The 13,778-nt window shown below is 41.6% G+C and overlaps 1 protein-coding gene across 1 annotated transcript; it reads right to left on the reverse strand.

Annotated features, from left to right (window-relative positions):
- Positions 1-285: 285 nt before the first annotated feature.
- LOC111234372 (retinal guanylyl cyclase 2-like) lies at positions 286-8,441 on the reverse strand. The gene is made up of 18 exons (XM_022762428.1): positions 7,545-8,441; positions 7,148-7,449; positions 6,640-7,012; positions 6,424-6,508; positions 6,234-6,345; positions 5,949-6,068; positions 5,755-5,835; positions 5,259-5,435; positions 5,010-5,166; positions 4,760-4,909; positions 4,254-4,402; positions 3,963-4,126; positions 3,129-3,321; positions 2,674-2,848; positions 1,857-1,955; positions 1,098-1,192; positions 909-991; positions 286-748 (listed from the first exon to the last, which is right to left on the reverse strand). The coding sequence occupies exons 1-18, from the start codon at positions 8,416-8,418 to the stop codon at positions 664-666; spliced, it is 3,474 nt and encodes a 1,157-aa protein (XP_022618149.1). The 5' UTR covers positions 8,419-8,441; the 3' UTR covers positions 286-663.
- Between the last annotated feature and the right edge of the window lie 5,337 nt (positions 8,442-13,778).

The following is a 13,778-nucleotide window of genomic DNA, read 5'->3' on the forward strand; positions in this document are numbered from 1 at the left end:
TGTTATAAAAGGCTAATGCTTTTAAAGTGAGTGCAGCATAGACTCTATTATACCCGAGATGACTAGTCCAGCAGTAACAGCCTCCACCCTCAGGGTGTTCATGATAAAATCTCTCCAATATCTCTACAAAACACAAAGATCAGTGCAAATACATAGAGTACACGGAGTACATGAGTATTACATGTGATACTGTGATCCTTTTTGTAGACACCTCCATCATAATCACCTCTTGTTAGGCAATTGGTGTCTTCTAAGACAACACATTTTGGCCCTGTAAATCAACCATGGTGTGCACATTATGTTGTATGCTTATATTTTTGGTATAAAAACAACTGTTGAACAAATATGGTTGCCTCTTTTTGGCTCATTTTTACATGTTGGAGTCAGGGTTTATCATGGCACCAATGTGTTAAAACTATGAATGAAGAGAATGACAATCTCCCAGAAAGATTATTTCAGTCTAGAAATGATTTTGACATACCCAGAGTGTGAATTTCCAACTCACTGGTGCAGGGTTTCATTTCGAGCGTAGTACGAATTATTGTAGATTGTGGATTATTTAAATATCTAGCACTGTTCACTTTTCATTTAGACATGTGCATTTTCTTTCACTGGAAAACAGTATCACTTCTCAATTCTGGGGCTTCAGTGAAAAACATCAGGCTAGCCCATCTTCTTCTGTCGATCCAGGAATTTTTGTCTTCTGTCAGGAGGTATCTCATCTAAAGCGATACCATGATTGCTTCCACTGTAATGAGAAATACAGGTTTTTATGTACCATAACTGGCACACAGAGCAGAACATGACAGACCATCCATACAAATAGGCCTTTTGATTACAATAAACTAAAATTACAGAGTATCACATGTATGTGTGTGTATAGAGGAGTAAAGAACATGTCTTCTTACCCTTGAAGGTCTGGAGGAATAGGCAGAGGTTTGTCAAAATCTTCCCTCCCGACCAACCAATATGTGTTCTCAATACCTTTCCCCTAGAAATAAACAATCATCACTATTACGAGGCTAATGCTACATTAGGTACAGTGCATATCTTCTGTGTATATTATGAAAGTGTTTCTCATCTTTTAGTTTATTTACCTTTAACTCTGTCATGCCTCTGACTTGAATTTTGTATCCCAGCTTCAAGCTGTTCAGGACATCAACTGTGCTTTGGTTGACATGGATTCTGTAAGCTATGACAAGCACAGAATACAGAAAAATCATCAACATTCACTCACTGCAACTGCTTGAACATCAGGCATACATGTAAAATCTGTATTGTCCTCTGAACCTTTTGTTTAAAAGTTTTGGTTTGGTTCTCTGACTGTCTGAGGGCTCTAGAAAGTCAGGCGTCATGCTGGTATTGAGCCACTTGGTGGCAGTAGACTACCCATTATTACTCTGCTCCTAACAGCACAAGTACATTATAGTCATGCATAAATGCATAATCGTTATTTTAGACATAATAAATAAGACTGACCAGTTTAAAGCTGAATAGTTTCTTTCTCTACAGTCTCTCCCTGAAATGTGAGTGTTTTATTTTTAAACATGAGAGAAGTGTACTTAGTCATTAATACTTAAGTTTATTCTTAATTTATACAGCATGCAGAGGGTAACCAAGGCAAGGGTCAGTGACGACATTTACACTGAAACTTCAAATTGGCCTCTAATTCTGCTGATAGTCTTAAAGGATTAGTGAGGACTGCTCACTTAAAGCCCTGTTTAGGCTCAAGCAGCATGCACACAAACTGCCATACACCTGTCCTCTCAATCACTATTTCAATTTAAAAAGAAGAAGACGAAGAAGAAGATCTGCCTGATCTACAGTATATAATAAATAATATACGAGACACTCACGCAACCCTGTGGACTCCATTCGAGATGCTGTGTTGACAGTGTCTCCAAACAGACAGTACCGAGGCATTGTAAGACCCACTACTCCTGCTACAACTGGGCCTGCAAACATAGCATGCAAGAGCACATACACACACACACACACACACACACACACACACACACACACACACACACACACACACACACACACACACACACACAGTGGTTGGATGGGGGGTGAGGGGTGGGGGCTTTGAATAGGACACTTGATCCTCACCAAGCAATGTCTTATATCATAAACCATTTCGTGTTCAAATTTTTACATTGTGACATGTGGCTATAACTCTGAGGACTCAGTTTAAAAAATGTTTTTGTTCCTGTGTTTTCTAGGAGGCTCACAATCTCGTTAACATTTCAGTAAAAGTGCACAGTTCTTATCCCTTTACATGATATTAAAGCTTTGCACTACCACTTCTGTGTCAAGGAAGAAATTCATAGAATATAGTTAGAGATCCAGAGTATGCAGTGTGTTAATTGGATGACAGCACTCTAAGTGGATAGTGTTTCACTGTTCCAGGAATAAGTTCCAGACAAGGATAAACGAGGTAAAAATACCTCCTTGTCTTAGGAGCTTGGGTTCCTGCATTTTTATACCTGTGCAACAAATTAACCTTTACCCACTCTGAAAGGGAGTTAAGATTTATTTCACACCATATTACTCATTACACCTGTATGTGACTCTTAGGTTAAAGAATTCTTCATATACCGCATTACTGTTGTATATCATGGGTGTAAGAGCAGTTTATGGCAGCACAAAAAGAGCAAACATATTGCTCACCAGAGTGCAGCCCGATACGGATCCTGACTTTTAGCTCAGGCATGTGCCTCATCTTGAAGGTCCCAATGCAGTGGAGGATGTCAAGAGACATGTTGGCCATCTCAGCTGCGTGACGGGTGCCGTTCCTGTTGGGGACTCCTGAGGCTACCATGTAGGCATCTCCGATAGTTTCCACCTAAAAAAAAAAAAATAAGAGTTGAACACACACACACATGTAGCATTCTTTCTTCAACGTGCATCATAATGCTTCATACTGCAAAGTAACTCAAAGGCATTTCCTTATAAAAAATAGTGTACACAACACATATATTGAAATTATGTTCCTGGTATATATTTAGATGAGATTCATAAGCAACAATAATATAGAGAATCTTAGATGAAATTTTTGTGGACATTTTGACCTGAAATACAAAAAGATAGATACATAAATAGATGCAAGATCCCCCGACACCCACCTTGTAGACATCATGCAGCCCAATGATAGCATCAAAGTGTGTGTAGAGGTCATTGAGTAAGTCAACCACCTCGATGGGCTCACTGAGAGCTGAGATGGTGGTGAAGCCCACGATGTCACTGAAGTACAGAGTGACCTCGCTGAAATGCTCAGGTTTGACAGGCTTGCCTGTCTTCAGCGCCTGGGCCACAGACCTGGAAGGAGGAAGATGATGAGTCGAGGACAGTTGCAGTTAACCGGTGGTTAATAGTGATCATTGCATTTGAGATTCAACATCACTTAACAGTTAATTTAGTGAGCAAGCAATATCTAAAGACAGCTTTAATAATGGTGTTTGCTTTGGACAGGTTTCTGATCACATTCTCAATGTTGGATGTTGCGGCAAGCATTCCCACAGTTCCTGAACGCAGCAGAACTACCACCACATTCTAGCGGACAAACTTGAGATACAGAGAAAGAAAACTGAAGAAATAAATCCTGAGTGTTTTTTGTTTTTTTTCTTCATGAGTTGACAGCCACAATTCGATAATTTCTCACAATTTTTCCCATTGATTGAGACACATTTTTTTGCGCAGTTGGTCTGGTCTCTGTTGTTAAATGGCTACAGAGTATTATAGACCTCTACTGTATGTCTGAGTCTGTACCAACTTAGGCTCTGATTCCAGTTCTTGATCAGTTAAGTGACACATGTAACCATGTTGATGCTCTACAGGCCTCAACAGGCTAGTGCTGCTCATCAACCTCAATAGCTGTGCTGTGTGTGCAGAAAAGTGAAATAGGACACTGCAGTTTTATCGTGTCTTTTGTGCGTCAGTGATATTTGCTGGACACTCACCTGGGCAACATCTGAGCCACCAGGTTGTCAGTCTTCTGCCTCTCCACCTCCAGCTCCTCTGTCCTCTCTCTGATCAGATCCTCCAAGTTGGAGGAGTACTGCTCCAACATGCGCAGCATAGAGTCAATAATGTTGGTCTTCTTCCCCTTGGTGATGCTCTTGAACTGACAGATGGAAAAAAGGGAGGGAACAGGAATGTCATCTCAAGCTTGCTACTTTTGTACAGAGCAACACAGAGTAAAAGGAGGAGCAGACCTGTGTCAAGTTGCCTGGGTTTTTCAGCGCTTTTACCTGTTTGAAAATCTCCTCAAAGTTCGGCCTCTTGTCTGGTTCTTCGCTCCAGGCCTGTTTCATCACCTGTATCACATCCAAGGGGGCCTCATCCACTGACACAATAGGCCGACACAAGGGAGGAGGCTCTTTGACCTTGCTGATAATCTCTGTCAACACATCCACATGGACAAGAACACAGAGATGTTAGACAGACAGACATTGTGCAGCCATTAACTATGAATGTCATTGCTGATTTAAACCAGATATTGTGCTGCATTTTCAGCAACAACTGAGATATTTGTCTTTTTATTTTCAGCTCAGTGTGAACCGTTTTGTGTGTAATGTGGTTGGAGAGCAACTATGAATGAACTCATCATATCCATAGCATGTTATTACGCCCACAGGTCAGTCATTGGCCTTTTACTCAAGTGGAGACAGACAGTGAAGGACAGGATGAACATTTCAAAAAGCCTGTGCAGATTTGCCAAAAAGATTCAGAGTGAGGTTACTAATGCATGTCTCACCCTTTGGAGGCATGTCCAGCATGCAGAAAGGTGAAGAGCGAGAGATGACCTCCTGCATAACAATGGAGAAGCTGTAGACATCTCCTAAGAATGATCCCCTCTTCATCAGACTAGAATTTCTCAGCAGCTCAGGAGCGGTCCAAAGCAGATCTTTTTATTGGAAAAACATGCACCACCATTATTAAACAAAATAATTGATATATGCACAAGCCCAATCACTAAAGTAGTCTGTGGATGCACATAAACTCACCTTCTGGCTTTTCCTCTTCAGTGTCAATGCTTTGGGAAATCAAAACTTCACTGAACCCATAATCAGTCACCTTCAACACAAAGCGCCCATCTACCACACAGTTACGGGATTTGAGCCGTCCATGGATGATGTCACGATTGTGCAGGTACTTCATTCCCTGATGACAGTTTGTAGAAATGTGTGAGAGATAATAATAATATAAAAAATCACGAGATATGAAACATGAGTTGGTCATTTTGTCTCTCTTACCCGGATCAGATCCATTAACAGTGAAGACTTGAACATCCAGTCAAGACGCACATCCTCGTTGTTGAGCAGATCTTCCAAGCTGCCCCTAGAGCAGTGCTCAGTCACAACACCAAAGATCCCAGAGTCGAAGAACAATCCCAGAAACAGATTGAGGTTCTCGTGCCTCATATCTCTGAGCTGAGGGAAAGACAACGCAAACATCAAAGCTGTGAACTGTACAGTTTGTTTTTCGGGTATAAGTACATTTTGCAGCCATTTCTATTGTGGCCTGGGTCAGTGCAGTCAGTCATTTGCATTCTGTTTTTTTTTTCATTTCAAATGCAGACAACCAATTATTTTTGTTTCACTACAGGATTTTCAAATTCAAGCTCAGAGATAGAGCATATCACAGTGTAATCACAGATTCAGGCTATGATGTATTTTATGGTTTCTGGCTACAATGGAGAGTCAGTGTGCCAGTAATAAGTGACATGCCATCCCTCACACACTCACTTACCCTGACAAAGATAAGCTCAGTGCTGCTATTGACACCTGATACTGATCCACTGGGACATTTCTTCAACCAAACCCAGTCACCCTGGGAGGTAAAGAAAACGACACAGTCCTCGTGAAGCCAATAACATCCAAAGGCATGAGCTCAAAAATGATAAACTGGAGATTATTGAATATGTCATGTCCAACTCGCCTCACCTCAAACACCGCAACATTTGAGCTGTCTGGTGTTGAGGCCAAGTAGCTGCGCCCTGACACAGAGTGGTGAGGCGTCTTCATATCCAGCTGGCTTTTCATGATACTTTCATCATTCAGCTTCTGCTCACACACACACACACACACACACAGTACAAAGAGGATAGGTCAGCTTAGAAGAGATCATTTCTTACAGGTAAACAACTTTCATGCATCATAAGCTCTCAAAGTACTGCATGCACAGCACAGAGAAGAATCCTGTCAGTATTGATTCGGCACAGAACTGACCCTTTTGCTGACTTGAGTGTTGATGAAGACCAGATCATCCAGGGTCAGAACTACCCTTGATGATCCACCGCTACCACCACCACCAATGCTGAACCCAATCCTGCCGCTTCTCCTAAACAATCATAACGTTGTAAAAATCACACGACTGCATTGGAAGACATATCAACCTTTGATATATTGGTGTACATACTTAAGACGAAGTAAGACGCCGACTCCACAACTAGCCAATCCAATGAACAGAAGGAGAAGGAAGAACATAGTGACTGAATCCATGCCTTTGAGAAGAAGAAATGACACAAGAGGAAAAAAACACAAGGTTAGACAGTTTGAATGCACTGAATTCAGCAATGTGCAACATACCAGCTTAAAGACACATTTCCTGTGATGATACTACTAGTGCACTCACCTCCAGTACAGGCAAAGTAGGGGCTAAACCAGCAGCCTGAGTCTCTGTAGGGTGTACTGCCTGCAAAATGGATTGAACGACCAAGGAACTTCAAGCTCCCAGACCCGCCATCTGTATGAGCTGCTTCCAGAGAATGAGTGGAGTAGAGCGTGTTTCCAATGCCACTGTAGTCCAGCACTACATAGCGAGCCTGCATGCCTTCACCATTCCTGCCGGCCCACAAGGGCTGATTAAAGCCTTCAAATTCAAAGCCACCCTCACTTTCGCCCAGGATCTGACCAGTTACCCAGCGGCCCCCATTAGCGCGTGCCTGCTCAGTAGCCATTGCTATGTAATACATCATGTTGTAGATGGTGCCAAAGAATGGAGAAACCTAGTAGAGGAGACAGAGATGTGATAATTAAAATTCAAATGTTTCTACAAGTGCTTTTGTTTTTCCACTTCTTCCAGATTTGTCATAATTTTCTACCATGACTTAATCATGACAATACACTGAAAAGAGTCTCACCTCCTCTGGTGGGGTGCTGCTGCGGATCTCATAGCTGTTCTGAGCATCTTTGAAGGCCTCATAGAAATTGCGTTCTCCAGAGTCCACAGTGATGGTGACTACCCCATCATAGGCTTTCCGCAGATTGGTGTCATTGCCAAGAGAATAGTAATATGTATCTTTGTAGGGTAGTGAGTACAGGAGGGTGTCATAGGGGATGAACACGTAGCCACGGTCGATCATACGCATGGATAGTGCTGTTGTCAGAAGTTGGTACTGGGTTTGACCACCGATCAGGACAGAGGGCATGCACATGATGACCACTGTGGAGAGAGGAGGGTTTAAAAACTTATGCATTTGCATTATTCATGTGGAACAAAGCAGCGTGGACATTAACATCTCTACACTTGCAGCTTACCTCTGACCCGGTCTGTTTCTCGAACTTTTGTCAGGGCTCTACGAGGCCCATCCCTGTCGGCCTCCATAGTTACTACAGGGTTGACAGGAAGGCCAAGGGCCCTCAGTGAAGAGGCCAGCTCCTGTCCTGTGGCTTCCCACAGGTCCGACTCTTCTGAGATTATGGCCACATGAGCCCACTGGAAGAACCGCAACACAGTAAAAAGTACCCGGGATGACAGTGGCAGTGGCCTCAGAAAGGTGGGGTACATCCCTCCTTTTTTCATGTTGGGTTTGAGGCAACTCCAGGAAAGAATCCCAACATCCCACTCTTTTGCATACAAAGCAGCTGAGGAGCAGTATCCTGGGTTGGCAGGGCCCAGGAAAGCAGCACCATAACCTTCCAGCTCACCAAAGCGAGCAAGGGCACGGGATGACTTGCAATCCTCATTGATCAGTGTGTAGTCATACCAGTAGCCTTTGTTTAGGTGGGGGTCCTTATTTATGCGGCTTGTGGCGAGTCGGGCTGCCATGTCAGGTAGGGCTTTAGAATATAAGAGGTCACACGTCCAGGGTCCAACCAGGGCCACCTTGAAAGTGGTCGCCCAGGCTTGAGAGGGCAGAAATGAGAGCATGATTAAGGGCAGAAGAAGCCAGTTCCCCCACCAGCTCCTGGAGCGTTGCACAGGGGAAGATGGCAACTGTGGTTTTGATGACAGTGATCTTGATGACAATGATGATGATGCTGGTAATGATTTAAATTGACTATACCCACTGCAGCTGTTTGTAACCACTGTCCGTATAAGTCTTTTTCTCTTGACTTTTATTGAGTTGTGCTGCCATCGCGGGTGGTAGGACAGGTTGTGCAGGAAGCGTGGGTCTCTGTGGCTTGCCATTTTCTCGCACAGCTATTCTGATGCTTTTGACACAGAAGAGGAGTGGAGAGTTTACAATGATTAGTGTGACAGTGAGTGTGTCTTTTGTGGATGGGACTGTAGCCCTTGGCACTCAGCAGGCCTCTAGTCCAAAGCTGGACAGGCGACGACACAACCCCAAGCCATCACTACCTCGAGAAAATAAGAAAAAAAGGTGGAATGAATTAGAAAATTGACACAATGACAATGCCTCTTTGATACAAGCAAGAACATCTGAGGGCTTAAACAGTCTCCAGGATACAGACATGATCCCTGACCTGAACTTACATCTTGCTGAGCTGTTTTGTTTAAAAGACTGTGATCTTGAATCTTATCAGCATCCATCTGTCCCAATGAGGACAGCACTGTCCCCTGAAGAATTAATGGCATGTGTGTAGCAAGCTGATTAGTGCTGTAAGGGCCAAGGAATTTAAAATTAAGTGCCAGGTAATGTGCGAGCTAAATCTGGCCTTGATGACTCCATTTGGTCTTGGTATCCCTTTTCCCTTCTAAAGTAAATCTCTTGAGCTCTTCTCAGCTATCTCTTTGTGGATGATTCTTCTTCTTCACCACTCAGATTCTTGAAAAATCTGCATCTAAATGTGTATCAAGTGCCAGGACTGGCAGCTGGCATAAGCTTTTTGTCCAAAACAAAAGATAGTTTGATTAAGCTTAGACTGATGTTTCAGGGTATCTTCAAACATTAAGTTAGCCACTATGACTATAATCTCCTGCTGTCAAGACTTGTACCACAAAACTTCATGAGTCAATCATTTCATGATCTACTGATTGGAAATTCACAGGATTTTATGTTGTGAAAAGCTTGTTTTAAACATCTGTTTGTAACATACTCTATACTGATAACTCATGTTCAGATATACATTTCTTAAAAATGGCTGCCAAAATCCAAAGTATTGATGCTGACAACTGAGCAAAAGGCCTGACCAACGTGACAGTGGTTAAGGAAATTTTAGTTGCATCTAATGCTAAAATTTGGAGCATTATGAATTTGAGCCCAATTGGTTTATGAAGACAAGTTAACAGCTTAAGCCCAAGGCTTAAAATACTGGAACCATGACGTCTAATTAAAAAATTATTGATGACAAAAAAAGTTAAAGTTAGAAATTAACGTAATTTAAGGTCTGTATCATGTATCAAATTAAATGAGTGTCTGCTCTGGGTGAAAACATACATGAAAAAACAACCTGTGGCTTTCAGTGTTTCAAAAATTACATTTCTACAACACAGTATACCACAGGGTCTGATTCATTTCCTCCTGCTGAAATGTAGCAAGCAAGCAGGAGCCAGCAAGCCTCCTAAAGTGGCTAATACTGACACTGGCTTATCAGTTGCTTATAGGTTAAGAGGAACACTGACTAGAATATTCTCACACTGTTTTAAAGTTCTACTGAAAATAAAAAATAGGTCAAATCATGTTAATCCTCCAAACCCTCTTAGCCTCTTAACTTTTCATATAAAGAGCAATGATTTTTAAGTCTATAGTAAATTAATAAAGGGATGAATCAGTCTGTGATGTTGCAACAGCTTCACCTTTACAAGAGTAGATCTGCTGCAAACAGATCTGAACAGAGCTACAATGATGAATGAGTTGTTCACATTAACAAAGACACATCTATATAAGAGACAAGACAATCAAATAAAACAGATTTAATGACAAACAATTCTGACCTGGAGCAGTTTTTCTATAGGAGTCATGTTAGCGTTGCCTGTTGTTGAATAGCACCATCCAAACATCCAAACTCCAGGTGGATTAAGTATACAGAAGTATATGACAGGATTAGTTACCTTTGGTCTTTTATTGTGAAAAAATACCATAGGTAATCCAAATTGCACAAAAAGTAAAAAGATTTTAAAAAGTCAAATCATCTCCTCATGCTTTCAAGTTCCTTGAAGATAACAGCGAAAGTAATAAATCTCCACATTTCCAGTTGGTTATTCTTTCTTTAGTTCTTTCTGTCCCTGTTTCGGACTGAGACCCACCCCAAACCAAAGACCAACGGGACGGTGCGTAAGAAGAGGTGCAGCCTCTATCCACAGTTTGGATTGGTAAAAAAAATTGTTATGGCAGAGAGCTGGGGAGAGGTAACAGGTAGAGGAAAGGGAAGAGAAGGAAGGACTGGCAAGCTTTGACTTCTCAGCCCTCTTTAGCTTTTAATCCATACTGGTGTGGGAACAGTGTGCGTGGAGGGAGGGCTGGAGGAGATGAACAAGAAGGTGAAAGTAGAGGCATAGTCACCCTGTATCCTCTACGCAGTGTGTAAATTGAGGCACTGATGCAGCTGAGAAAATTTCATATGTATGTCATATGTTTCATATGTATATGCTGATTTGATTGATGGATTCAGCTGCTATTTTAATAGTAAGAACTGGGATTGGGATGGAAATGGTGGCTAACTCTGAGCTTGGACTGATTTACTGCCCCTCTCTCCAACTCCACCTGTTTGAAATCAAGGGCCTTTTGTGCTAAAACAGGGACGCTCACCAAAAACCACACTTCAAACGTTCACTTTCAACCCATAATCCTTATAAAGGACTATAAATGTGCCTGAAGCAAATAGAGAAATAAAAGAATGAATAAACTCACTCATACTAACCAGCAGTGTTAATAATTGCATTGCTATCATAGAATTGCTTGTAATTACCTGGTTCTTGAAGCTGGTGCAGTGGATTAAGACGCCTGTGTCTGCAGCATCATGTAACCCTTCTGCTCCAGTTCAAATCCTTGAGACCATTACTCACTTACTCCTTCGCTCTTTCTCTAGTCTTGCTACAGTATAGCTATAGATGCTAACTGAAACTAAGCACGACTAACCACACGTCAGTAAAGTTGCTCTTTTATCCTATCAAAGTAAACAGATGTCACTGAGCCAACCACAGCTTGGAATATAACATTTTTCCCTCAATAAACTGAAGCTCACCCCTGATAAGATACCAGAAAATGTTCACGATTAATAACAGCTTCTTAGATTGATAAATGATGTCATGCTATCCTTATGTGACCAGCTTTCTTCACAGTATCTGAGGCTTCATGCCCATGCTGACATCTTTAAAGCCTCTCTCCTCACTCTGGACAAGATAACAGTCAGAGTTCAAAGGTCAATATGAGCACCTTACATATGGGGGCCCCTCCTAATAAAGGCATAAGAACTATTTGAGCTGGAGCTGAGGGCTGAAAATATCTTGTGGTAAGCCACTGAAAGTCTGCTGTTGCCCTTTTGACCTGGCTGCATGTACAGTTCACTGCATCACTACAGCTGGAATTTAAGCCTGTGGGGGGGGGGGGACTCCACATTTGAAAGAGTTTTTAAATGCAAAGATGCTCACAAATAATACAGGAAATATACTAAAACACATAGCTTCAGTTATTGTTGCTGAACTTTGTGAATATGAAGGTGGTCTATACCACATTTGGACAAGTGAGGATGTGTTTGTTCTTGTTTACCCTGTCCTGCACATTGATAGCAGCCTTGTTGAAGTAATCAGATTAGTCAGGTGAGGCTGTGCTAAACTGATCTGCTGCCCACAAGCCTCTTAGCGACATGGCTAACGGCACTGACAGAGATCACTTCAAAGCAAGGTCAGACATAAAGCCAGCCCAGCTGAGCAAAGAACCAGCTTGGCCTACTGCAGAGGCAGCAGCTAACAGCACAATAGTGATAGGAGGACACCAGCACTTCTGACCTGTAATTTGTTCATTATGTTATTCATCTGTAGACAGAACCAACAACCACAGACATGCAAGCAAAACATGTGAAGTTACATGCATTCAGTATTTATAGAGAAATGTGATTTGACTTTGACAATAAAGAGCATTGGGATTTGGTTCACTAAGCATTTATTTCATTTAAATCTAAATCTAAATGCACTCTCTCTACATTCAACTATGACACCTGCCCTCAACAGACATTCCAAGGCTTGGTCACATGACTTGCAAATCTGTTGCGTGATTCGATGATTTATAAGTACATCTGTCTCTTGGAATTCTTTACTTTCTCTGTTGAACCTATTTGTCCAGGTTAATTAATCAAATACTGAGAAAAGGCTGTGGGAGGAGCGATAGAGAAGCTTAGATACTTGCCTCCTCAATGACCCCACTAAATTGATCAGGTGAATTGATTTGGCCGCCTCCCACTGTGACATCACTCAGTCTTTTCTGGATCTCAGGATCAGAGCTGCACAGGAAAGCAAGGAATCCTCCCTGAAAAGCATTTGAGATTATTACATAAAATGCGTGTTAGGTACTAAACCCCCTGTCACTGTTCTCAGACACTGGTGTCAGAGGTTTCCTGAGAACTGTGGCTTCATGCAGTATCAGAAAAATGTAAGCAGCAGATATAGCATATTTTAGCATTATAGCATATTTTTCATCTCAGAAATGCAAGTGCAACTTGAAAAGAAAAATTAAATAGAAGAGAAATAACAGTTTTGAAAGGTTTCAAAAGCTGAAAAAAAATTATTACACATTCACTTATTACATGAATTTAAAATATGCTGTATAGGGATTTTAAAAAACAAATTGACATGGATTTCATACATTATTTTACAAGATAACAACCCGAGACAGTATGATGCACCTTATTAAGATGCACAACCTGACTAGAGAAATAACATTAATGTCATCATATGTCATCACATACATTTACATATAAGTAAATAAAAAAGGACCATCACTTGCCACCCCATTCATGTCTGACCTCTGACAGACTTTATGTCCTTATGGAGGGAGTTACACAGTCCTTGGTCTTTCCCCTTGTTATTCCTCCACTAACACATTGTATCCCCCTCCCTCCACCACAAACTCCATATATGATATATTGCACCAAGTGAACTGTGTTATCCTTTGAACTTTAACTTTAAATAATCTTAAATTGTATTGTCTGTTGTATTCATGTTCACTATTACACTGGTGTGCTCTGGATTTTTTCTTTGACATTTAGATATGGATAAAGGGAAATTTAAAACAACAACAAATTTCACACATGCACAATTAAATGTACACATTAATGAGTGTCCACTGAGCAGCTCTGCCACCACGGATGTGGCTCTCTGTCAAATCTAGGTCAAGCTGTGACCTTTCAGACCCCAGCAGCTCCCCCTGGTGGTTGACGGTAGCCTGCTGAAGTGAATTTGTCAACAAAACCGAGATAAGTGCCAGTTGACAGCATACATTAATCAATCAATTAAACATCCCCATCTCTTTGAGGGTCGGGTGCCCCAGGGTAGTTGCCCAATTTGCCCTGTGAATGACCTAGTCTTGGGAACAATCCCCCTCTGCCTCTCTTGTTTTGTTTAAGAGTCATCAACTACACTAAATATGTGGT

This window comes from Seriola dumerili, unplaced genomic scaffold (genome assembly GCF_002260705.1).
Source record: "Seriola dumerili isolate Sdu_G_001 unplaced genomic scaffold, Sdu_1.0 BDQW01000449.1, whole genome shotgun sequence".
Taxonomy (NCBI): Eukaryota; Metazoa; Chordata; class Actinopteri; order Carangiformes; family Carangidae; genus Seriola; species Seriola dumerili.

Coding starts and splice junctions, on each gene's coding strand:
- LOC111234372 (XM_022762428.1), bottom strand. CDS start 8,418: ATGGCAAGCCACAGAGACCCACGCTTCCTGCACAACCTGTCCTACCAC. Junction 6,069..6,233: donor ACACTCAAGTCAGCAAAAGG/GTCAGTTCTGTG, acceptor GTGTGTGAGCAG/AAGCTGAATGATGAAAGTAT. Junction 992..1,097: donor GAGGCATGACAGAGTTAAAG/GTAAATAAACTA, acceptor GTTTATTTCTAG/GGGAAAGGTATTGAGAACAC.